General features: G+C 40.8%; 2 protein-coding genes across 5 annotated transcripts in view; both read right to left on the reverse strand.

The window, feature by feature from the left end:
* Positions 1-19362, reverse strand: part of Tbc1d31 (TBC1 domain family member 31) — a 48121-nt gene extending 28759 nt beyond the window's left edge. For 3 of the 4 annotated variants that reach the window (XM_048359166.1, XM_048359167.1, XM_048359170.1), the window contains exons 1-5: positions 19220-19362; positions 16343-16489; positions 10469-10584; positions 7516-7694; positions 633-784 (exon numbers count right to left, since the gene is read on the reverse strand). In XM_048359166.1, coding sequence (XP_048215123.1) covers positions 633-784; positions 7516-7694; positions 10469-10584; positions 16343-16489; positions 19220-19296 — 671 coding nt within the window. In that variant the 5' untranslated portion in view covers positions 19297-19362. The remainder of the gene's footprint in view (positions 1-632; positions 785-7515; positions 7695-10468; positions 10585-16342; positions 16490-19219) is intronic. The other variant, XM_048359169.1, reaches the window with a different exon arrangement.
* Positions 19363-22943: 3581 nt separating this feature from the next.
* Positions 22944-23309, reverse strand: LOC125360978 (26S proteasome complex subunit SEM1-like). Its single transcript, XM_048359175.1, has one exon. It carries the CDS (start codon positions 23257-23259, stop codon positions 23047-23049), a length of 213 nt encoding a protein of 70 aa, XP_048215132.1. The 5' UTR covers positions 23260-23309; the 3' UTR covers positions 22944-23046.
* Positions 23310-26132: the final 2823 nt, after the last annotated feature.

Genomic DNA, 26132 nt, shown 5'->3' on the forward strand with positions numbered 1-26132 from the left:
TGTACTGACTTGCCAGGTTGTTGCTTGTTAATTCTAAAAGGTCTTGTGAAGTCAGTTATCACTGCAGGGCCCAGGATCAGACTAGTGAACAAGTCAATGAGCTCAGCAATTCTGCCCTTACAGGATGTTCAGTTTAGGGAAGGCAAATTAACAAATAAATAACTTTATCCTAGCAGTGAAAAACTTTTATTTTCCTTCTTATTAGGCAGGCATTCTACCACTGAGACACACTTCCAGGCCTTTTTCTCCATACTTACTTTTGAGACAGGTTTCACTGCTTGCTAGACAGACATCTGGACCATGGACCCACCTGCTAGGCTTCCCTTCATAGCTGGGATAACAGGTGCCTGCTAACTACACCAAACTGCTTCTGGTGAGACTCAAGGACTTTGCTGATCATGTTGATTTAGAACAGTTTTCAGCCTCCCACAAAACAGATGCATACCAACAAGCCTAGCTATGAGAAGGGGTCGCATAAACTTTTCGGGCTGTCTTCAAATGTCAATCCTCCAGTTCTCAGCCTCCCAACTAGCTAGGATTATGGATGTGAGCTCTGGAGCTGGTTGTTGCTTTTGTATTTTTTTAAAACAGATTTTTATTATATATTATACTTTCAGAAAATTAATAATTACCTGGTTACAGCAAACACTTTGTATATTATACTAGAACTTTCAGGTGGAGCTGGCAATTGATATTTGCAGAAAAGAGTATCACATTCCCAAGCAAAGATGGAATTATCTTTAAAACAGCTGAGGATGGTGTTACTTAAAGGTAGAAAGAAAACCTAAAGAGAGATAGAAGTTATTATTCACAGCTGGTTCAGACAGAACTATTAAACTTAAAATTATACAGTCTTTTTTTTTGCCAGTCCTGGGGCTTGAACTCAGGGCCTGAGCACTGTCCCTGGCTTCATTTTTGCTCAAGGCTAGCACTCTACATCTTGAGCCATAGTGCCACTTCCAGCTTTTTCTATTTCTGTGGTGCTGAGAAATGGAACCCAGGGTTTCATTCATGCTAGGCAAGCACTCTACCACTAAGCCACATTCCTAGCCCCTACAGTCTTTTTTAAAATTACCTTTTCCTTTTTTTTTTTTTTGTGCCAGTCCTAGGGCTTGAACTCAGAGCCTGGGCACTGTCACTGAGCTTTTTAGCTCAAGACTAGTACTTTACCATTTGAGCTACAGCTCCACTTCTGGCTTTTTTTTTTTTTTTTTTGTAATTAACTGGAGATAAGTGTGTCAGTGACTTTCCCACCCAGCTAATTTTCAATCATGATCCTCAGATTTTAGTCTTCTGCATAGCTTGGATTACAGGTGTGAGTCACTGGTGCCCAGCTCTAATGATCTTTTTTCACACTTTAGAAAAATCAACGTATACTATACATTAAGATAATACAGATATTTTGTAAACTATAATAATTCAAATAAAAAAGTTGACAAGAATGATTAGGAAATTCTCAAAATTCTATATAACAATTAGAATTTCTTTACCTTGTATTAAAAATTCAACTGAAAATGAATAACAAAATTGTAGAAAACCTAAGGAACATGTTTATATTTACTAATGTGCACAATTACAAACTACACAGTCATTCAAAACAATGTTTTAGATAACCTTTGTCTCAGATTTCATAGGGCTGAAAAATTAGTATCATCTAGTGACATGATAGCGGTTGTGAAGTTGTAGCACAACTTATTATTCAAGTGTTTGTGAGGATGTTGATGAAAACAAACATTCTATACTACCTATTGTGTAAGTGAAGGACATAAATCATATACAGCATAGTACATAACCTGATAGTAATAAATAACTGCTTCTGATTTGTTTACTATATTTTTTAGTGTTACTTAAGACTATATTCCTCCTAGCTGCCATACTATTTTATACTTGCAGCAGCTTCACACATCTTGTGTTCATGGTATTAAGATGAGGCCTGTCAGGTAAGTAACTGGTCAGTACCATCTAGTTCTGCATAAGTATGCTACAGCGCTCACACAATGTGATCACCAATTTATATCCATGCTGTTCAGTAGCACATAACTCTTTACTAAAATGAGCACTATTAAATACTAACTACTAATGAATGTTAAGAAAGACTAAATAATGGTGAAAGTACAGGGAATGGGCACTATCTTACTGTGTTGCTATGAGTGAAAGATTAGCTAAAGATCTTAACATGTCAGCCAGGTGCTGGTGGCTCACGCCTGTAATCCTAGCTCCTCAGGAGGCTGAGATCTGAAAACTGAGGTTCAAAAACCAGTCTGGGCAGAAAACTCCTTGAGAATCCGACTCTAATTAACCAGCACAAAGCCAGACTGGAGGTGCAGCTCAATTAGTATGGTAGAGGCAGCCATGAATGGAAAAGGCTAATCAAGAAGGTTGAAGCCCTGAGTTCAGGCCCCTGTAGTAGGGGGTTGAGGAAGAAGACCTTAAAATGTCTCAGAATTTCTCTTGAATCAATTTACTTATAAAAGTTAGTCCTTGGAGGAATAATTAGCAAAATGTTTTAAGAAAAATGCCATCATTAGTTGGAAGTTTATAAAACTGAATGTGAAGCAAGGCCTGGTGGTGATGCTTGTACTCCCAGCACCTGAGAGATAAGAGGATGAGGAGCTGGAGGCCAGCCTAGGCTATCGAGTGAGTTCTAGGCCATCCTGGCATATACAGGGACAACCGCATCTCAAACCTCAGTTCCCCCAAACAGCTGAGTTTGTATATATGATACTTGTATTAGAGATTCAACTCAATTAAAGGACAAGAGTGAAATATATTGATAGCAGAGTTGAAAACGTCATTTTGTTCTGTTTTTTGCCTTCCTATTATTATATAAGCTCTAAACAATCATGCTTCCTTTTGGTGTGTGTTGGTCCTGGGGCTTGAACTCAGAGCTCTGAGCTTTTTTAGTCAAGGCTAGTTCTCTACCATTCGAGCTATAGCTTCACTTCGGCTTTTTTGGTGATTAACTGCAGGTAAGAGTCTCACAGATTTTCCTGCCCTGGCTTGCTTCGAACAGAAATCCTCAGCTCTCAGCCTCCTTAGTAGTTAGGATTACAGGTGTGAATCATCAGTGCCCACTCAACGTGTCTATGTTATGATGAAAAATGTTTAGTAGCAGCCTGTAGTGTGGCTCAGTGCTGAACGCCTGCCTAACATGGGTGAGGCCCTGGTTTTGATCTCTAGCCCCAAGAATATTCCAAAACATCTCAATATGACTGACCATCTTCTTCTCATAAAAGCTTTGATGGCCTCAAATATGATTTGGTGAATATATCTGTACCAAACATACACAGAGAGGGCACTCTGGATTATACTAGTTAGTGAAAAACATCTACTGAGCAAGATGATAAAAACCACCACCACCACTACAACAACAGAAGGTAATTGAACTACCCAGGATGCTGACAGAGCTGGCAAGGGCTTGCTATAGCTCCTTACTTTGGTGTCTGGCTCGCTCTGCCAAGGACAATCTCTGGAAGACCTTCTCCTAATAGATTCAGTGTGTTAGGATGAGTTTTAAATGCAAAGGTCTTATGGAAGGAATTTGCAATAAATACATTATAATCTATAATGACTGCATTAAGACATTATCAAAACTGATGTCAAAAACTGATTTCAGCAAATTCTTATTATAATTAGCAGCCATTTTTTCAAGAAAAGTAATAAAGTTTATTCCTACTGGGAAAAGCAAAAGCTTAAGAAGTTAATGAGCATCAACTGCTATTTTTGGAGAATGGTTGTGATAGATTATTGCCTGCATGATTATTCATTACTAGATTTGTGATTTTAATTGCTAGTTTTAATGATTATAAAATTGTTCCTAATGAAACATGTCATTATTATTTAGATAGTGTCACCTCCTGACAACATAAAAAAACTGAGGAACAACTTCAAAAACATTAACAAAATTTACTTCTAGGGGATTGAATACAAGGACAGGACTATATTTTCCCTTCATAGAATATGAAAGCCTGAAATTTTAGTCCACTTTCTGTTGCTGTAACAAAATACTTGAGCCTAAACAGTCTGTAAAAAAAAAAAAGGGTTATTTAATTTTGCTCAGAGCTGTGTCTGCCAAGTGGTGGTGAGGTCTCTGGCTACATTTAACATGGCTTCAAGGAGGCAGTGTGTGGGAAAGGGAAGTATCACATGATGACACAGGAAACCACAGAGATTTGGGGGCAAAGCTCCTGCTATCTCTTTACAGTCTCTCCTCCCTTCTCACAGGGTCCCTGAGGCCTACAATACCCTTATCCAAGGGCAGACCCCTTAGTGTCCGTCTACCAGGCCCTACTTCTTAAAGGTTCCACTACCTCCTAAGGTGGCCAACATGGAGAACCAAGCTTTTTTGGCACAACTCAAACCATACCCAAACCAGTCCTTCCCAACTCAGTGGAGAGAGGTGGGTGAAGTCTGATCGAAGTTTAAAAAGTTCCAGCTGTTTAGACGCTTACAAGGATATCAGGACTGATACTGGATGTACAATACTGAAAAGTAAAAAACAGCAACTATCATCAAACAAAAAGTAAAAAAAGTTTAGAGTTCAAGATAGTAATACTAGGATGCGAAGGCCAAATGTACAATTTAGCTGTGTCCACTGCATGCAGAGAATGACGTGAATTCATTCACACGGAGAGCCCCTTCTCATCTATGTGAAACCACAGTAAACACAAATCCCAGAATCAATTCCCAAAACCCTAACTGAAGAACAGAACATCCTTTCATTCAAAGTACAACTATTTCAAAAGCTATGTGACACTGGACAAGTTACTCATTGTGTCTGAACTTTGATTTCCCCTCTTGTAAAAGGCAGAAAACAGTATCTATTTTTTTTTTTCCCCAGTCATGGGGCTTGGACTCAGGGCCTGAGCACTGTCCCTGGCTTCCTTTTGCTCAAGGCTAGCACTCTGCCACTTAAGCCACAGCGCCACTTCTGGCCGTTTTCTGTATACGTGGTGCTGGGGAATCGAACCCAGGGCTTCATGTATATGAGGCAACTGCTCTTGCCGCTAGGCCATATTCCCAGCCCAATTATGTATTTTTAAAGGATAATTTAAGCTACAAAATAACTACATGGGCATAGCTGAAATCCTAGTTACTAGTTAGGTAGAGAGCAGAAGGCAGAGGACTGTGACTCAAGGCCAACATAGGCAAAACATTTGATAAATCTATTTCAACTACTAAAAAGCTGGGTACGGTGCATAAGCCCACTATCCCTTCCATGTGGGAATCTCACAGCAGGACTACGGTCCAGGCCATACTGGACAAAAAGGGAAACCTGGTTTTTGTTGATGTTGTTGGGCAGTACTGAGGTTTGAACTCAGAGCCTTGCACTTGCTCAGCATGGGTTCTACCACTTTGTCTACTCCACCAGTTAGACTGTCTTTAAAATAACAAAAGCCGGTAGGTGTGATGGCTTATACCCATAATTCTAGCTACTCAGAAGGCTGAAATTAGGAAGATGTTGGCTTGAGGCTAGTGCAGGCAAAAGCTCACAACCCCATTTTAACCAATTAAAGAAGAAACATGGGCATGGTGTTGTACATCTATCTTCCTAGCTAAGGAGAAGTAATAAGAAGGCTGCAGTCTAGACAAGCATGGGCAAAAAGTGAGACCCAAAACAAACACCAAGGAAAGCAAAAAAAGAGCTTGAGGTATGGCTCAGCTGATAAGAGTGCTTGCCTAGAATGTACAAGCCCATGGATTCAATCCTCAGTAGACAAAAAAGAAAAAAAAAGATTAATAAAATTTATTACGAATTAAAGTTTTACTTTAAGATTAAGTTATATCTGTTTTTGGTTCTCCATAGTGTAAGCCAGAAGCGATAACCATGTAGCCTACCTCCAAATTTTGCATAGCTCAGCAACCCAAAATGTCAAAACATTATTCAATGGTTACGTAATTTTGCTGTTGGCCAACAAAGCCAAAACAATTTACTATCTAGTCCCTTAAAATTTTTCTGGTAATTAGACTATGGTGTTTTATTATTTTAGAACAATACACTTAATTTTATTCTTATATTGCTAATATTTAGTCATGCCTCTCTTTAAACTAAAATGTCTAAACGACCAAGCAATATTAGCATTTGTGACTATCCGGTGTATACAATTTTAATTTCATTGTAAAAAGAACAGATGGTCTCCAGGTCATTGTTTCATAACTACTTCCACTGTGGATTCAACTCCCAATAGTCTTTTCTTTGAAACAAATTTAAAATTCAATTTAAGTGCTAAAGCAATTTTTAAAAAAAGACCTACTAAGACATTTGGTCTAAACCCCTAATGAATAAGCTAGCTACAACATTTATCTTCTTTTTAATTACTAACGGCACACTAAAGAACTCTGGGATTTCCAGGGAGACTACAAAAGAAATTTTTGGTTGACATGCATTACTAGCTGTTCATATTAATAACCAAGAAATTAAAAGCAACAGCAAGTGTGTAGTATAACTTAAAGCAAAGTAATTAATCATATGGGAGACCCAGATACTTCTGCATCTAGTTAATGGAAAAAAAAGTAAAAGAAATGGATATTTTTTAAAAGGGCATAAGTGTATATGTGTATACATGTGTATATATATATTTGTGTATATATGTATAAACACACAAATATGCATATATACACATACACACATATAATACTAATCTACAATAAAAGATATAGCCTTTCTGATACATACAATATAGACAAATCTCAAAAAAGCCTTATATAATTATCATTAAATACTCCAAAAGATTATATGAAATCTGTAGTAGAAAACATCAGAATAGTGCCTATCCAAGGAAGACATGATAGAAGTTTCTGGAGTGATGGTGATAGGATCTGCTGGGTTACACAGGTGAGACACTTGTCAAATTTAACAAGAATACTTGAGAGTTAAGTCATTTTGAGAACACTTATCGTGTGTGTAGGTATAGACATATATATACATATATATTTAGTATACATATGTATTTAGCTGTGTCTATAGTTACATGTACTTAAGACTTTTTACATATAAATTTCACAGTAACAGATGTTAAGGTTTAGTCAATTAAACACAGTTTTAAATATTTAAGAGGCAATACACTAATGTCTGTGATTTACTTTAAAACACAAAATGGACAGGCAGAAAAACATAAATGCACATAATATAGGACAGTAACAACCTAATGGTAGACTCTAGAAGGTGAGTACACCAGTGTTCACTGTTAAATTCTCACCTTATCTGCAATGTTTGAAGTTATCTATAACAAAATTGGTCACTGATCATGTTATCAGAGTTGAAGTTTCATAGCTATCACATTAGAATAAAGGAAAATAAAATTAAGAGAAAAATGAAATGCTCAATAATTTATAAGCAAATATTACAGGTGACATAGTTACTCAAGCCGGCTACTTGGCTTTGTCTTTTCCTGAGTTATGAGACCATAGCTTGTGAGGCAACATGCACCATTACTATTCTATCATCTCAAAATCCTGCTGACCAAGAAACTAACCCCAGATGCAAAATAGGCCAAGATGTCCCCCGTTACTGACCTTCTGAATACCCACAGACTGGCGAATATTCAGCTTTCTCTTCCTCTGAAAGGTATCCAAGTCCCACAGCTGTGCTGTATCAGAAGAAGTAGTGATGGCATATCTCCCTGATGCATGCACAGAGATTGAAAATACTGATGACTCGTGTCCTCTCATCCAGCTAACCAGCTCCTTGGTGACTGTGGTAAAAGTAAAATTGTCACACAAGTAAGACACCATTCATCTCACATTATGCATAAACACTACCCATAAACGGAGTCAAAAGATGGAAACCTGTGGCTAGCTGATAGAGGGCACCATGCATGTATTAGTGATGGGTACTGTGGAAATCTCAAGAGATGAAACCTACAAAGGGTTTAAGTATATCCTCAAACATGACACTAGAAAGTCTGGGTATTACGGATAAGAGTTTTATGTAGAACAATAGCATATCTGGTCTATGTTTTACAAAGAACACTGAGAATACATGGTATGGTAGAAATACTAGAAGGGAAGAGATTGGACAAGGAAACTAATTTTCATGTTGCTATAATAATCCAGGCAGGAGCTGGGCACCAGTGGCTCACGCCTATAATCCTAGCTACTCAGGAGGCTGAGATCTGAGGACTGTCATTCAAAACCAGCCCTGGCAGGAAAGTCTGTGAGATGCTTACCTCCAATTAACCTCCAGAAAACTCGAAGTGGTGCTTTGGTTTAAGTGGTAGAGTGCTACCCTTGAGCTGGAAAGCTCAGGGTCAGCACCCAGGCCCACAGTTCAAGTCCCTTGACCAACAAAAAAAAACAAAAACAAAAAGCAGACAGGAGATAAAAGTTTAAACTAAGAAAATGTCAATGAAGAAACACATTCAAAAGGTATTCAGGAGAAATAAATACCAAAAGACTTAGTTTAGACATCGATTCAATATATTGAGATAAAGACTCCCTATATAAAAATTGAACTATGTAACTTGAGGGTAGGGACAGGAGGGGGATATAGGGAAGAACAAAAGAAAGGGTAACACTGATCAAGATGCACTGTATTCATACCTGACTTATGGAACTGTAACTTCTTGGTACAACTAGCTATAAAATAAATACATAAGAATAAAAAAGAAACAGTGAAGACTTCAGTGATTGGCTAGGGGAATGGGTCAAGTGGTAGAATTCAAGCCCATCAAGTACAAGGCCCTGAGTTCAAATCCCAATACCAACAAAAAATTTTTAAAAACTCTAGTGGTCCAGTTTAGTTATGTAAACAGATGGTGATGTTAGTAATTCATGTAAGCAATACACAAGGAAAAACAGATAGAGCAATTTACAGATTAATTCTGAGATGGGCACAGAGGAATAAACATAAACATAATACTTAGAAGGCTGAGGCTGGTATACAGTGAGTTCAGTCTGGGCTAGCTCCTGTCTCAAAAAAAAGCCAAAAATTTGTTTTGAGGTGTTGTGTATGTGTGTAAGCAGAGGAAACAGACCCATTAAGAAAACACCAAAAACTATTCATGAAGTGGGAAAAATGAGAGACAACAAAGGAAAGGGTGACATTGTCCAACAAGTATTGTACTTATAACCTGACTTAAGGAATTGTAACCCTTTTACAATAATAGCTTAATAACAATTAGAAGCTATTCATGATAACTTTCATTAGGTATACTATGATAGGTAACTTTTTATCTTCGCATTTTTCCTTATTTCCAAGTTTCCTATAGAATGTTTCACTTTTATGATCAGAATTCTTCTCCCAAAAAGATAGTATCAAGGCTGAGGACAGGTGACTCATGCCTATAATCCTAGCTACCTAGGAGGCCGAGGTGTGAGAATTATGGTTCAAAGCCAGCCATGAGACTCTTATATTCCATTGACCACCAAAAATCAAGAAGTGAAGCTGTGGATCAAGTAGTAGAGCACTAGTTTTGAGCAAAAAAGCTCAGAGGGGCTGGGGATATGGCCTAGTGGCAAGAGTGCCTGCCTCATATACATGAGGCCCTGGGTTTGATTCCCCAGCACCACATATACAGAAAATGGCCAGAAGTGGTGCTGTGGCTCAAGTGGCAGAGTGCTAGCCTTGAGCAAAAAGAAGCCAGGGACAGTGCTCAGGCCAAGTCCAAGCCCCAGGACTGACCAAAAAAAAAAAAAAAAGCTCAGAGGCAGTGCCAAGCCCTGAGTTCAAGCCCCAAGGCTGGCATTAAAAAAAAAAAAAAAAAAAAGAAAAGAAAAAAAGTGTAACCAAGAAGTCAGAAAGCAAGACACAAATGTGGGAAATTTTAAGATATAAGGTCTGAACTGAAGATAAAGGAACAAATTTCTTAGGGAAATAGTAGTGGCTCCTGTACACTAGCCTGAAGCTTGGGGTTAGTTAATGATTACTTGTTATTACTTGTTGGCTTTCAGTGAAATGAGAAAAATCAGGCTGATGTAGCAACTTTTCACAAGGCTACATTTACAATACTACTTTTTAATCTACTATTATAACTTAAGAGTCCTTGTTCTATGACATGAAGTTGGATTACCTTTTCTGAAGCCAACGGAAGTGCTGTAGTGTGGGATGGAGGAAAGCCTGAGAGTAAGAACTCAATGGATGCTATGAGGAGCAGGGTTTCTATCTCTTGTGGCTGGCTCTTGATTTCTATCCTTCTGCTAGCTTAGACTTATCACATACAGAATGCTTCCCTCAGCTGTGAGTGTTCTAGTGAATTACTGAACCTGAAGGCAGTAGAGAACCCTAACGTGACAAGCAGACAAGCTGAAGTGAGGACGGTCCTCAGATCCACAAGCTTTTCCGGCTCTGTCAGATGTGAAAGCAGCCATGTGGCCACTGAGCTTTCAAACTGTATTAATTGGTAAGCTCCTTACAGTCTGCTTCAAACACTTAAGAAGGGTGGAGGTGTGCACGGGTCAAAGTGGTAGCTATACACCAGTACTGTCGAAGAAAAACAAGAATTCAAAAGACAAATAAGAGAACATTTACCTGTATCAAAACATTTAATAGAATAATCAGCTAATGCCACAAGGAACTCAGACTTTCGGCGAAGATTAAAGGCCAGAGCTGTGCAAGCTTGCGCTGTTCGCTGAACAAGAGTAAACCTATTAAGAGATCACTGTATTAGTATTGGAAATTTCACCAACGATCTTAAAGTTGACACTGATCATAAAAAGAAAATGACTTCCTTAAAAATGAGCTCCCATTTTGATAGGCCAAAAATAGATGTTAAAAGATGCTATGAGCCATACTAAAGGATTTTACTTCTACAAATTGGAAAGCTGATGGTAAACTTTTAGAATGTAAGAATTATGATTAGGCCTAAGTTTTAGGAAGATTGGCTTTGGCACAGTAGCAATGGACAGATGGAAAGACAAGGAACAAAGGGAGACCACTAAGCTAAGAGTCCCAACCAGAGATATGGATTCATAATGAAAAGATAAGCAGGAGAAGTTTCAGAATTTAAACAGATTTGTGTGCATCAAATAAGGGTGAAGAGGACTGGGAATATGGCCTAGAGGCAAGAGTGCTTGCATCATATACATGAAGCCCTGGGTTCGATTCCTCAGCACCATATATATAGAAAAAGGCCAGAAGTGGCGCTGTGGCTCAAGTGGCAGAGTGCTAGCCTTGAGCAAAAAGAAGCCAGGGACAGTGCTCAGGCCCTGAGTTCAAGGACCAGGACTGGCAAAAATAAATAAATAAACAAACAAACAAACAAATGTGAAGAAACAGGAACTGGGAAAGTCCTCACATGTGAAATGAAAGCCAAAGTGATGAAGTGATGTGGTTAAATAATATATGTTGAACACTTAGTAGAGACATTTGCATATATCTAGAATTTAATTGTAAAAAAAAAAAAAAGACAAACTAAACTTTGAGCTTACACAAAGGAAAACAAGCTTGAGAGTAAAAAGTAAGATACCTCAATTCAAACATGTTGAATGTAAGGTCCTTGTATAACATTTAGAGCCATACTGTTCAAAAGGAATATAATATAGGTCACATGTATAATTAAAAAATTTCTAGAGGCATATTGAAAAAGTGAAAAGAAGCCGGGCTCTGGTAGCTCACATTTGTAATCCTATCTAATCCAGAGGCTGAGATCTGAGGATTGAGGTTCAAAGCCAGGCCAGGCAGACAAATCCAAGACTCTTATCTTGAAAGAACCAGCACAAAGCTGGAAGTGAAGGTATGGCTCAAGTGGTAGAAAGCCAGCTTTGAGTGAAAAAGCTGAGTAAAAGTGTGGGGACCTAAATTCAAGCCTCAGTATTACAAGCACTAGGAGCATCACCACAATACACAGTTTTTAATTAGCATACATTAGTATGAAGGTTTCATTATAACATTTCTACACATGTATATATAATGCATCAGTCAACCTCATCCCCTCTCCCTTACAATCCTTCCCATTTTCAACAGCTTTCATTGTTCTATTTTCCTGCATTCAAACAAACTACTTCCAACATAGTCATCTTTATTAGTCTTCCTCCCCTCCCACCCACTGTTAAGCCTCCCCCTCATAGAGACTTTTTTACTTCCCTATCATTGTGTGTGTGTGAGTGTGTGCTGGCAAGTGTGCGTGCACGCACGCAACTATCCTAAGGCTTGAACTGGGGCGCAAGCACATTCCCTAACCTTTTTTGCTCAAAGCTAGCAGGCTACCACTTGAGCCACAGCTCCACTTCTGTCTTTTTGGTAGTTAACTGGAGATAAGAGACTCCAGGACTTGCTTGTCTGGGCTGGCTTCAAACTGATCGCCAAGATCTCAGCCTCCTGAGTAGCTAGAATTATAAGCATGATCCATGGGTGCCCAGCCATACTTTTAATTTTTGGTCATGGGCTTGATCTTAGGGGCTAGACTATATCCCTGAGCTCTTTTACTCAAAGCTAGAGCTCTACTACTTTGAGCCACAGTGCCACTTCTGATTTTCTGGTGGCTAACTGTAAATCAGAGTCTCATAGACTTTCCTGCCCAGGCTGGCTCTGAATCAGTTTTCAGATCTCAGCCTCTTGAGTAGCTAGGATTATAGACATGAGCCACCAGTGCCTGGCTTTTTTTTTTTTTAATGTATTAATTACACCAAGGGTTTCATCATGTTTCAGATGTGTATATATTATATACATAGAATTCGGCTCTCTTTGCTCTTTGCTTTGTCTCTCTGCTTTGTCTTTATCAACAAAAATCTTATTAACTTAGTAAACATTTAAGTTCCAATACTTAATTTTGATACTTAATCCAATTTTACCTTTTCTTCATATTGACTCTTCAAAATTCACAGTATATTTTTGTTGTACACATACAACATACTTTATTTCAAGTTGGACTACCCACCTTTCAAGTGCTCAAGAGTCACACGTTATCATATACTCTATGAGAGCACTTGGAATATAGAAGGACACCCAGGACAGATACTTGAGTAGCACAACACTAAAGAAGGTAGCATTAGAAGTCAGCAAAGTGAGGGACAAAATGATTGGCGGGGTAGAAAAATCAGCCAAGTGTTTAGTCCTTTTGTAAAAAGACAGTTGAAAAGAGATAATTGACCCTGAGGGGGTCCAGTAGAGTAGGCTTTATCACCCTGTCTGATTTTTTAAGTTTTAGTTTGGTCACTTTTTGCTCAGCACAGCAGTGTAGCAGAACATGCCATCTCAATAAAGAAAACAATTTTAAGAAGATACAATAGGATCTAAAAATATTACCAGAAAAAAAGGGGGGAAATTCTGGGAGATACAAGCTCAGGGAACTGTTTTCTGAATAAGATTCCAATTGTTCAGAAAATCAGAGCAAAAATTGAAAAAGGCAACTGCAGCAAATTAAAAAGTTTCTGCATAGCAAAAGAAACAATTTCCCAGCCTGGTGCTGGTGGTTCACATCTGTAATCCTAGCTACTCAGAAGGCTAACATCTGAGGATTGTGGTTCGAAGCCAGCCTGGGCAGAAAAGGCCCAGTCATACTCTTATCTCCAATTAACCACTCAAAAATCGGAAATGGAGCTGTGGCTCAAAGTGGTAGTGTTAGCCTTCAGCAAAATAGCTCAGGGACAGCACCCAAGCCCCCAGTTCAAGCCCCACAACCGACCAAAACAAAACAAAACAAGACAAAATGTTTCCAAAACAGACAACCCACAGAATAGGAGAAAATCTTAGCAGCTATTCAAAACAGAAATTATTAACATCCAGAAGCCACAAAGACTTGTACAAATTAAACAGTAAATGAATGAATAACCTAATTAACAAGTGAGTAAATGAACCAATTTGTTTTCAGAAGAAGAAATAAGAAATGGCTAATGAATATATAAAGCAATGTTCACCATCCTTAGCCATAAGGGAACTGCAAATGAAAACTACACAAAAGTCTATCTCACCCTTGTTAGAATGTTAATTATCAAGAAAACAAACAACAACAAATGCTGGGAGGGAATGTAAGCTAAAGCTAAGAAAATCAGGAGAGGTTTCTCAAAAAACTAAAAATAGATCTACCTATGACCCCTTCCTATTTTTGGGCATGTATCTGAATAAGTGTAAATCAATATAGATTGTAACAATATAACATATGTTATAACAATATACATATATAAATCTGCACACTATATCCCTGTTCACAATGGGTAAACTGTGGAACTGGCTGAGGTGCCCAAGAACCAATGAATTAAGAAAATATAGTGGGGCTGGGAATATGGCCTAGTGGCAAAGAGTGCTTGCCTCGTATACATGAAGCCCTGGGTTCAATTCTCCAGCGCCACATATACAGAAAATGGCCAGAAGTGGCAGAGTGCTAGCCTTGAGCAAAAAGAAGCCAGGGACAGTGCTCAGGCCCTGAGTCTAAAGCCCAGGACTGGCAAAAAAAAAAAGAAAATATAGTGTATATGTGTATCTTGAAATTTCAGTCATAAAGAAAAATGAAATTGTCATTTGAAGCAAAATGGATTGAACTGGAGATCATGTTGCATGATAAGCCAAGCCAAAAAGATATACATATATATTGCATGTTTTGTGGACTCTAGACCTAAAAGATATGTGTAGGAAAAAATCTATCTAAAACATTATGGGAGTGTTTGAGTGGATGAGTGAAGGGGAAGAGGGAAAGAATGATGGAGGGTAAATAATATTGAAATACATTATGCTATACATAGAGAGTATAAGGACACTACTGAAAAATGTTGAGTAGGAGGAATGGGGAGAGAGCAATAGAAGGGGTTAATCTGATTAAAATATGTGTATGAGAGATACAACAGTGATGCCCATTTGTACAATAAATGTACACTGAAGGGGTATTGATTGGAAACAAAGCGGGCTGCATTGAGGGTGAGTACCAGAGGGAGAGGGACAGACAAACTGCGAAGGTGAAGGTGGAAATGGAAGAGATTATCTATTGTTATCTCTCTCTCCCAAATGGCTGGAACTACAGGTGAGAGGAACCACAGAGACGTGTTAACTCTGTTCTTTACCAAAAAGCTGAGATCCTTAAAACTGGCATCTATGTCTTTTTTTTTTTGGGGGGGGGGGGAATAATGCTGGAATTTGAACTCAGGGCCATATTCTTGCTGGGCTTTGTTGCTCTGCTGTCACTCTTACCACTTCAACAATACCATTAGTCCAATGTTTAATTGGAGATAAGAATCTTGAGGACTTTCTGCTCAGTCTGGCCTTGAACTATGATCCTCCAGATCTCAGCTTTCTGAGTAGCTAGCGTTAGAAATGTAAGCCACTGGTGCCCAGCCTTTCCTGCAAGGATCTTTGATTCTTTTTAGTAAAGAATGGTATTTAGAAAACAAGAACTGGACACTAGGTGTTTTCATTATTACTAGTGTATTACTGCTCCCAGGTACTCTGTATGGATAAAGCTAGGAAACACATGTTTATATAAATTCACTCATTCTTATACATATATTTTGATTTACTTCTATCTCTCTCTCTCTCTCCATTCAAACCAGTAACTCACAGTGATATATCACATTCCAGTCTAATACTACAGGATTCATTCTAATTTTCTCTCTCATGTAAGCTTCTTTTCCAATAGTGAGAAATGTGGCTTCATTCTTGCTGATATATTTACTTATTTGACCAAAGCCCTCCGTATTAAACTAACTACCCATCATTGCAATATCCCACATGCGGATAATCCTACTCTTGCTGTAGTGCTCCCTTGCTCCTAGGCCCGTAGCATGAACACCTACCTCATCGGTGCCACTGAACTGCTTCACGGCTAAATTCTTCCACATGGGAATAGACAGAGAAGAGCAGAGACCAGTTCTTTAAAATTCTTACATCTAGTATACTGCAGCAATGCTCAAAGGTAATTACGTTGGTTCTAAATTGCTTAATGTAATACCAGAAATTAACAGATCAATTAGCAATATGAAATTTCCAATTTAAACTAGGCACCAGTGGCTCATGCCTATAATCCTAACTACTCAAGAGGCTGAGATCTGAGGATCAAGGTACAAAGCCAGCCTGGGAGAAAAGTCTGTATGACATTTATCTCCAATTAATCGCCAGAAAACCAGCAGTGGTGCTGGCACTCAAAATGGTAGCATGCTAGCCTTGGGCAAAACAGCTCAGGAATACTGCCAAGGCCCTAAGTTTGCCTCACAACTGGAAAAAAATAAAACAAGAAAAATTCTAAATTTCAGGGGAAAAAAAGCTACAAGAGACACTGTAAATTCTCACCAAAACCCCCTCAACTGAACAATATATTTCTATTATTTTCCTACATTCTTTCAGCACTCACAACACTATTTTCTAAGGTACCTGAAATTAATAAAGCTTTCTGAATGCATGATGAATAGCAAGTAGCCAGTGAAATAATAACTTATTAAACAAGGTATTATAAAAACAAACAAAAAATGATCTGCTTACCTGTTTCCACATAAGTCAAAAACATAGATATTTCCTTGATGGTCACCAGCAATTAAGCAATCACCTGAGCTATCAAAGGCCACATTCAAAAATCGCAAAACTTTTGGGTGGTAATCAGAAGTACTGTGAATGATGTTCACTATAACTCTGTCAAAACGAGAAACTAGATATTAGTAAGTCCTACAGCAACTATTATTTTATACATAAAGTATACCTTTTATAGGATATTTTTCCAATATTATTTGAAGGCTTTCTGCCCACCTATTCTTCCTTCCTCTCCTACTGCTATTCCTTCTCTCCCATACAATCAGTTTTACAAGGGTTTTTGGAAACAGTTCAGGAAATTATTCTCATGAAAGTAGCTACTGTTCATTTCTTCATCAAGTACTCAAAACCTTACTGTATGTCAGACATTGACACGCCGGCAGCTAAAAGTAACTGACAGGCATGTTCTGCTGCACACGTGAGCTTAGTTTAGTAAGTAGTTAAGTACAGACCAAAAAATGCATGTATCAACATCTATGAACTACAATTGCTTGAAAGGCTAACAATACCATGTCAGATTGTTGTCGTGACATAAAATTTATTCAAAAGTGAATAAAGTACCCGTGCGTTTTGTTTTCCTTTCTAATAGATTTATCATAATATCCTGGCAGGATGCTCTGTAAGGACATGGACCACAGCTTGTTTGGTACTGTGAGCCAGCACTTAGCCCCTGCACCTGACCTACAACGCACAAGTATTCAGACTGTGCCCACTGAATAAATGGGTGCTTTAAGTCATTCTTTTAAAACCCACACAAATTACAGTTCTAGTGAAAAGATTAAAGAACTTTCAATACCTTATAGAACCATATAGAATACTTTAACAAGTTATCTAAAAGGAAAACATTCTAACCTTAGGTGACAAACAACTGGTACGTGTATATAAACATATGTCCACAAACACATTTAAAAGAAAAAAATGAGGAAAATGCATACAGATATATATGAAAAAAGGTGAACACATCAGAATAGCAGCCATGTGTAAAAAAAAAAAAAGGAATGAGTTATCTTCCCCTTTTCTACTTTCTTGTATTTTGTACGTATTTGTTAATGACCACATACTACTTCCATTTCAAATTTACTAAATGTATTAACATAGACCTAGAGTGGTGGTGCACCTTATAATCTCAGTTTCAAGTGAGGCATAAGTAGATTGGAGGCCAGACCCCTACCAAACCATGGCATTATCCAGAAAAATACAAAGGGATTAGACATGGCTCAAGTCACAGAATGAGACTAGCAAGTTCAAAGCTCTCAGTTCACTTCTATTTATAGACACACATATAGTTGTATTTGTCTGAAGTTACAGCTTTTTGCTCTCCTTCCCCCTAAAGTTACTTTTTTTATTTTGAGAGGAGGATCCTGTCCTATGTATCTGCTGGGGGGGGGGGGGGTACCTGTTTATGGAACTTGCTGCACAAAATAACTCCTTAAAACAATGTATATGTGTGAATGAATATTCTGTTTCTGAAGGCCAGAAAATATTCTATTTTTCATTTTTTTTTTGCCAGTCCTAGGGCTTGAACTCAGGGCCTGAGCACTGTCCCTGGCTTCTTTTTGCTCAAGGCTAGCACTCTACCTCTTGAGCCACAGCGCCACTTTTGGCTTTTTCTGTTTATGTGGTGCTCAGGAACCCAACCCAGGGCTTCATGCATGCTAGGCAAGCACTCTACCACTAAGCCACATTCCCAGCCTCACTTCTGGCTTTTTCTATATATGTGGTGCTGAGGAATGGAACCCAGGGCTTCATGTATACGAGGGGAGCACTTTACCACTAGGCCCTGCAGTAAGTTTTTAGTGAAAAATTTTAAAATCTTTTTTGAATTTTAATATTGGAAATTTCCTTATTAAAGCACGCTGAATTGAATTAGGTGTATTAAACATTTTCTTCAGGGGACAGACGGAGCTCAGTGGTAGAGCTCCTAGGCCCTAGGTTGGTTGGACCCCAGCAACACAGAAAAATAAAAGTTCATGCTAATATAAACATTTAAAAAAAATAGACTCATTAAGGAGAACAGCACACTTTTCACATTGCTGTGCTGTGTGTGCTGGGGCTTAAACTCAGGGCCTGGACCCTCTTTCAAGGCTGGTCCCTCTCCCTCTATCACCTGAGCCACCCCTCTTGTACTTCGGACTTTTTTTTATTTTTTTTTTTGGCAGTTAACTGGAGATAAGAGTCTCATGGACTTTCCTGCCTCAGCTAGCTTTGAACCAAGATTTTCAGATCCAGATTCCAGTCTCCTTGAGTAGCTAGGATTGCAAGGCCATCAGCGCCTAGACAAAACTTTCCTTATTCTCTATGGTGTAGATGGGACGGCATCACTGATAAAAAGAGAACTGACAGTGTGTGACAGGCACAAGTCTGGCACCGTCACTCCGGGCCTATAAAGGAGTAAACACTTTGTTGAGGGGCAACCAAAAAGCTCCACAGATCAAACAGAAAACAAAACAGTACCAAAGGTCCCAGAAACCCCGCCTCCGGCTGATGCAGGGAAGCGGGGGGGAGGGGGGGGTTGAGGGGGAGGGTGGGTGAGATGCAGGGCCACCCCCAAGCACTAAGGGCAGGATGGCTGGCAGCCAGCCATGGGGACCCTCCCGCCCCCCCCCCCCCCCAAAGGCCACACAAAGGCTTCCATTAATGTCAGGAGAAAGGCTGAGCCTCAAAAGGGCCGGCAAGTCGCTCCCCGGACTCCTCACATCCCCAGGGCGTGAACTTCTCAGGACTGGGGTGGCCGGGAGCGACCCCTCTCGCAGGATCAGCACCCTCCCTCCCGCCCCCTGCCCTCCCCACCTTTCCAGAGAGGGTCCCGCGCCCTCCCGCCGCGGCCTTTACCCGTCCCGAGTGGCCGGGGAGGGCTTGCGGTGCCATATCTTTCCGCTCTCCTTGTTGCCCAGGTCTGTGCTCTGCATGGCGAAGCCCACTCGCGAACCCCGCCAGCCAGGTGGGGTAACCGTCCCACAGTCCTCCCAGCGGGCCCCGCGCTCCAGGCCCGGGAAATTCAAGCTCCGGCCGCGCGTCCGAGGCCCCCTGCGGGCCCGTAGCAATCACTCGTGGGGAACCTCTCTAGTTCGGACCAATCAAAAAGCGGAGCCTGCTCAGGTCCCGCCCACTTCACCCTTTCAGCTTCACGCGTTGGAATCGACCAAGTAGCTTCTCCTAGACTCCGCCCCGCCTCCCCCAGGACCAAAGCCTTTTGGGAATTGTAGTTTTCTGGGAGACAGCGTGTAGGAATTCTGCCCTCTGGGAGTCTCCTGGGATTTTATGTTCCAAAAGAGGAAACATTTCCCGCCTCCCCCCTCTGGTTCATGCATTCCGTTCTAAATTTAGTTTAGGATTAATGGATTTATAAAGGCAACTAATAGAAAAACAAAGAGGCAAATGCATTGAGAACTGGAACTTTTAAAGATGAGCAGTCCATTCTACTTGAACTTTTCACCATCCTGGTGACTGCTTTTTTCAATTCCATAATCTGACAAAAAGGCTCCTATATTTTTATCTCCAATCTATCGACCACAGTCTAAAAAGAAATGGGGGCCATTGAGTGCCTGTTTCACAGAGGTAATGAAGTAAGAAGTATGGATTGCCAGGCGCATATAACAAAAATGGCCATTATAAAAAAAACTGGCGGGGCTGGGGATATGACCTAGTGGCAAGAGCACTTGCCTCGAATACTTGAAGCCCTGGGTTCGATTCCCCAGCACCGCATATACAGAAAATGCCCAGAAGTGGCGCTGTGACTCAAGTGGCAGAGTGCTAGCCTTGAGCAAAAAGAAGCCAGGGACAGTGCTCAGGCCCTGAGTCCAAGGCCCAGGACTGGCAAAAAAAACCAAAAACAAAACAAACAAAAAATTGGCTATCAAAGTGGCACAATGCTGGGCTGGGAATGTGGCTTAGCGGTAGTTTTTGCCTAGCATGCATGAAGCCCTGGGTTGGATTCCTCAGCACCACATAAGCAGAAAAAAACTGGAAGTGGCGCTGTGGCTCAAGAGGTAGAGTGCTAGCCTTGAGCAAAAAGAAGCCAGAGACAGTGCTCAGGCCCTGAGTTCAAGGCCCAGGACTAGCAAAAAAAAAGGGGGGGGCTGGGGATATGGCCTAGTGGCAAGAGAGCTTGCCTTGTATACATGAGGCCCTGGGTTCGATTCCCCAGCACCACATATACAGAAAACGGCCAGAAGTGGCACTGTGGCTCAAGTGGCAGAGTGCTAGCCTTGAGCAAAAAGGCAGCCAGGGACAGTGCTCAGGCCCTGAGTCCAAGGCCCAGGACTGGCCAAAAAAAAAAAAAAAAGTGGCACATGCACTTAAAACAACAGTTAAAGAGTTAAAATAAAGCAAGGTTATTAAATTAACAAAAAAACAACCCAGTACCATGGATGCAGTCCCCTTCCTATGAATGGCTCCCACACCTTATAGGCTATTGCCACTGCAGTTTTCTGTTGCTAAAGACATCCATGCTCTGGATATGGGATATGCAGAAATCAAGCTTGGACTGAAATGGAATCCTTTTCTCTATGGCTACCATTTTTGCAGTGCTGGACGGCTGAATGCCAGGGGTGCATTGTCACCAATGGTCTTATTTGACTACTAGCCTCACGTGTTGCTACCCTGGCAGTGTGCCCTGCAGAGCATTCTGACGGGTACAATATTGGCACAACTAGTACAGTGCAACCAACCACACTTCAGTTAGATTTATGCTTGCTCTACGGAAGAGGACCCATGTTTGGTACTGCAAGCCAGGAACCTGTGGCTGAGAAAGTCCCAGGATCCAGAGGAGAAGCCACTGTCATCGTGTTCATAAATCAAGATAATGTATCAGTAAAACTGCTGTCTGAACATGTGTCTGCCAAGAGGTAACTGTGGCTTCCAGCTATACACAAGGGAAACCTCTTCTTGTAATGGTCAGAAACTACAGCACAGCCACCTATGAATCCAACTATCGAGTTTCAGAGGTTTCAACTGCAAACAACAGTATACCAGTTTTCAGATAATACTGCAAGAGCAGCAGCAGTCAAAATCTCTGGATCAGTTCCTTGTGCCACTGTATCCTGCCATCTCAGTCTTGGCAATTGTTGATGTTATGCACATGTTTTTCCTGCTTTTTTAGGAGAGGGGAAACAAAAGAGGATGCAGAAGAGGAGGGAGGGTGGGTGAACAAATGCAATCATAGAATTTGATATACACTATGTGGATAATGAACTACGTGGCTTGTGGGCAAGGACAGGAGTGGAAACTGGGAGACAGCAAAAGAAGGGATGACATTGTCCAGGAGAGAAATGTACATATTAATTGAATTTGAAATAACAATCCCTCTGTATAAAACCTTAATACAACACAGTTGTATTAAAAAAAATAATACAGGGTTCACACTTCTTGATGTAGGGAATAGTACAGGGTTACCAAAAGCCATAAGGAGATAGGGAACCTGGTAGCAGAGTGATGGTTGAGAATAATGGCTTTGGTTTTAATTTAAAAAATCATATCCTAGCCCATTGGTGTTGCATTAATGGGATGCCTTTTGACACAGCAGGAGCTTGCTGACCCAAAGCACTGGCAGCACGCAGATGATGACAGTCCTAGTCTGACCATGCCAAGGTCAAAAGCTTCCCCTTCCAACACGTAGGAGTTAATGACACATAACCTGATAATCCAGGAGTTAATGACAATCTATAGGTTTCAGGGATGACTACTGCCATGCCAGCACATCCCAATAAAATCTTGAGGTCTTGGGACCCTTATGGATGTTACTTGTGCTCAAGTCTGCCCACATTCTCCCCTTAAGAGTGACCTTTCACTTTTCTTTTCATTACTAAGCTTGCTCTTGCTGATGAAATATTTTCTGTTCTTGAGCGTTTGCTCTAATGAGATCAAGAGCTCTCTGGCTCTGACCCAATCTGGATCTGGTCCCAGTCTCTCTCTCTCTTAGGCTCCAACTCACTGTGTAGCCTGAGTGATCCTCAAAACCACTATGACCCCCCGAGCCGCTGGCTCATGCCTCTAATCCTAGCTACTCAGGAGGTGGAAAGCTGAGGATCATGGTTTGAAGCCAGCCTGGGCAGGAAAGTCTGAGACTCTTATCTCCAACCACTTGAAAACCAGAAGGGGAGCGGTGGCTCAAAATGGTAGGGTGCTAGCTTTGAGTGTGAAAGCTCAGGGCCCAAGCCTTGAGTTCAGCCCCCCCCCCCAATGACTGACAAAAAACAAACACCCCCCCCTCCCCACCCCTATGACTTGCACAATCCCTGTCTCAACCTCTAAATATTGGGATCATAGGCATGTGCACCATTATATTCAACTGTAATTGTATTGAAGTCCCTACCTAGGAATCTTATTAAATACTACAACTAGGAAAGAATTGGCATGTACCCACACATCCAGAGGTGGTTTTATTTTATTTTTTATTTTTTGCCAGTCCTGGGGCTTGGACTCATGGCCTGAGCACTGTCCATGGCTTCTTTTTTTTTTTTAACATCAAAATGTTTATTTTTTCGTCAGTTTGAAAATAAAAATTTGAGAAAAAAAAAATGTTTATTTTTTGTTACAAAATCAAATTCAAGCAGGTAATGAAATACACAATGCATATATTTTTTAGAAATATCTCATCCTGGTTTCTTTGTCCTAGAATTTAGTGTACAGTTCAAGTTTACTTCAATATTTGCTAGATGCTATGAAGTCTCCATCTTATAACCATGTTTCTCTAGTTCAGCTCGTAAGTGATTGGAGAAGTCATCTTCTACATTGTCATCATCCCAGTTATCCTCCCAGACATGTGCATCTTCATCTTCATCCAAACCAGCCCAATCTTCGGCAGGAAACTCCTCGAACTCGTCATCCTCCTCCAGGAGACCCAAGTCTACCGGCTGCTTTTTTTCTGACATCGCAACCGTCCATGCTCGACTCCATGCGGTCCCACAGCGAAGGTGGAAAACGTTTACCGCAATCAGCCGCCGCCCCATGGCTTCTTTTTGCTCAAGGCTAGCACTCTGCCACTTGAGCTACAGCGCCACTTCTGGCTGTTTTCTATATATGTGGTGCTGAGGAATTGAACCCAGGGCTTCATGTATACAAGGCAAGCACGCTACCACTAGGCCAAATTCCCAGCCCCAGAAAGGCTTTTTTAAAATCTATTTTTCTAAGGGTGGCATGGAGAGATTACCTGAAAGACATTATTTGAAAAATAAGATGAAAAAGACATCTTTTATTTGCTATGAAGTTCCCCTACTCCCCTACACAGAACTGTTCCTTACCTCCATGTCTTCACCACGAAGAGCACATTGAAGCTTCACCCATCTGGCTTCCACTTTTGAGTTTTCATATTCTAGATATGTGTGTGTGTGTACATATACATATATGTTACTGGAATCAAAGAAGAGTTGGTGGGGTCAGGTTTATTCACAGCTCCCTCCAATATATAATTTCAGCTGATACAGTAAGAGCTGCAGCAGCAGTCAGAACCTCTAGCTCAGTCCCTACCATGTCTTGGCCATTGTTGATGTACGTGTGTGTGTGTGTGTATACATATGTATATATATATATATATATATATATGAAGGCTAGTTCTTCAGTCTGTTGTGTGTATATGCGTGTGTGTGTGCATGCATGCGTGCATGTGTCCTAGTTCTGAGACTTGAACTCAGGACCTGGACTGTATCCTTGAGCTTTTTTGCTCAAGCTTAGCACTGCATCACTTGAGTCATAGCTCTACTTTTGTCTTTTTGGTGGTTAGATGGAACTAAGGGTCTCAGCCTCCTGAGTAGCTATGACAATAGGCATGGGCTATCATTGCCTAGATCAATCTCTGTTTTTAAGGGGCTTGAAGGGTTTTGGGGAAAGGAAAGGAGGCCTAAGTGAAGGCTACAGGCTGGGCACAGCCTTTGTCAGGTGGGGCCTGGGTCTTCTCCAGAGAACATCTCCCCCGCCCCCACTTCAGCCCCGGTCCTGAGGCTTGAACTCAGAGCCTGGGCTCTGAGTCTCTCTGTGCTTAAGGCTATTGCTCTACCACTTAAGCCACAGTGCCACTTCCAGCCTCTTCTGTCTATGTGGTACTGAGGAATTGAACCCAGGGCTTCATGCATGCTAAGCAAGCACTCTACCGCTGAGCTACATTCCCAGCTCTCTAGAACATCGTGATAGACCCTGACCTCAATTGGTAAGGAAGGAAGGGCATTGCCAAAGCCCTCTAAACTCTGGGCATCAGAAAATTTAGCAGTTAATATCTTTTTTTTTTTTTTTTGCCAGTCCTGGGCCTTGGACTCAGGGCCTGAGCACTGTCCCTGGCTTCTTTTTGCTCAAGGCTAGCACTCGGCCACTTGAGCCACGGGGCTACTTCTGGTTTTTCTATATATGTGGTGCTGGGGAATCGAACCCAGGGCTTCATGTATACAAGTCAAGCACTCTTGCCACTAGGCCATGTTCCCAGCCCCAGCAGTTAATATCTTAACCAACAGATAAAAGGGAGGAATCACTAAAGGATTAGGCAAGCTAAGCAAGATGGTACATGCCTGTAATTACAGCACTTGGAGGTAGGGCAGGATTGTGAGTTGGGGGTCAGAGTGGCAGCATGAGATCTGGTCTCATAAACAAACAGAAAACAGAACCGATGAAAATGGGATTCGAAGAGGGATGGGGGATTTTAAACATAGTTTGTTTTGCCTCCTCAGGGAAACTCATGTTCCCCTGACAAGTCCTCAACCCCATCACGGCCTTCTCACACTTCTAGGCCACGTGATTCAGCTAAGCCAATCAGAATGCTCCTATGGAATTTTTTTTCTTTTGGTTAGGTAAAGTGGCAGGAAGCCCCCCTCCCACCTTTTAAATTTATTATTGTTTTAGAGGTGATATTCAGAGAGGTTATCTTTACATACGTCAGGTGATAAGTACATTTCTTTCCTTTTGCTGAGTATCATCTGTTCCCTCATTCTCTCCCATTCCTTTCCTCCCATCTCTGCCCATGACTTGCTTGGTTCACTTTCATCAATGTTGAGTATAGCTGATGGGCCCGCCTGCTGAACACTGTCACCTGATTCTGTGCCCTTCCCCCACCTTCCCTCAGATGTGCCAGTGTATACGCCTTACATGAGGTAAAGAATAGAGTCATCCAAAACGATCGGACAAATGAAGGAGAGGCCCTTTGTGTCCTTATCTTTGGAGTTTATTTCAGTCTGTGTATTATTTTACCTCCTGTGGAATATCGACGAGAGTGATTCTCAGGCTCTTCTTCAGTAGCAAAGACTGGGAACTTTCAGAATAGTTCCGACTTTCTCTTGATGGTGCGTGAACAGAAGATTCACGAAAAAGTAGAGCAAAGCCAAACAAACCCCATAGCAAGAGGACATTCTGGTAGCATCTATGTTCCTTTTCCTTATTCCAATTGTCCAGAAGCTCAACTGTCCTGTCTTCCTTGTTTCTTGGTTACCTGAGCTAGATTTTTGTCCTCTATTTCTAGAGAATATGAAATTGGAGGGGAAAAAAGAGTAAGGGAATGTTTCAGGAGGTATAACAGATAGGCTCAGGTTGGAAGAATGAGGTAGAGGAGAGAACAAAAACAGCATCTGTAGAAAAGGAAGGAAGGAGACCAGTAGTACATACCTTTAATTCCAGCACTCAGAGGTTGAGGGAGGAAGATTGGGGATTCAAAGCTCCCTGGCCTACCCAGCAGGTTTCAAGGTAGACTATTGCGAGACAAACAAACTGCTTAGCACTTCAAAACTTCAATAACAATAATAGTAAAAACAGTGACCATGGGCTGGGG

This window comes from Perognathus longimembris, chromosome 12 (assembly GCF_023159225.1).
Source record: "Perognathus longimembris pacificus isolate PPM17 chromosome 12, ASM2315922v1, whole genome shotgun sequence".
NCBI lineage: Eukaryota > Metazoa > Chordata > Mammalia > Rodentia > Heteromyidae > Perognathus > Perognathus longimembris.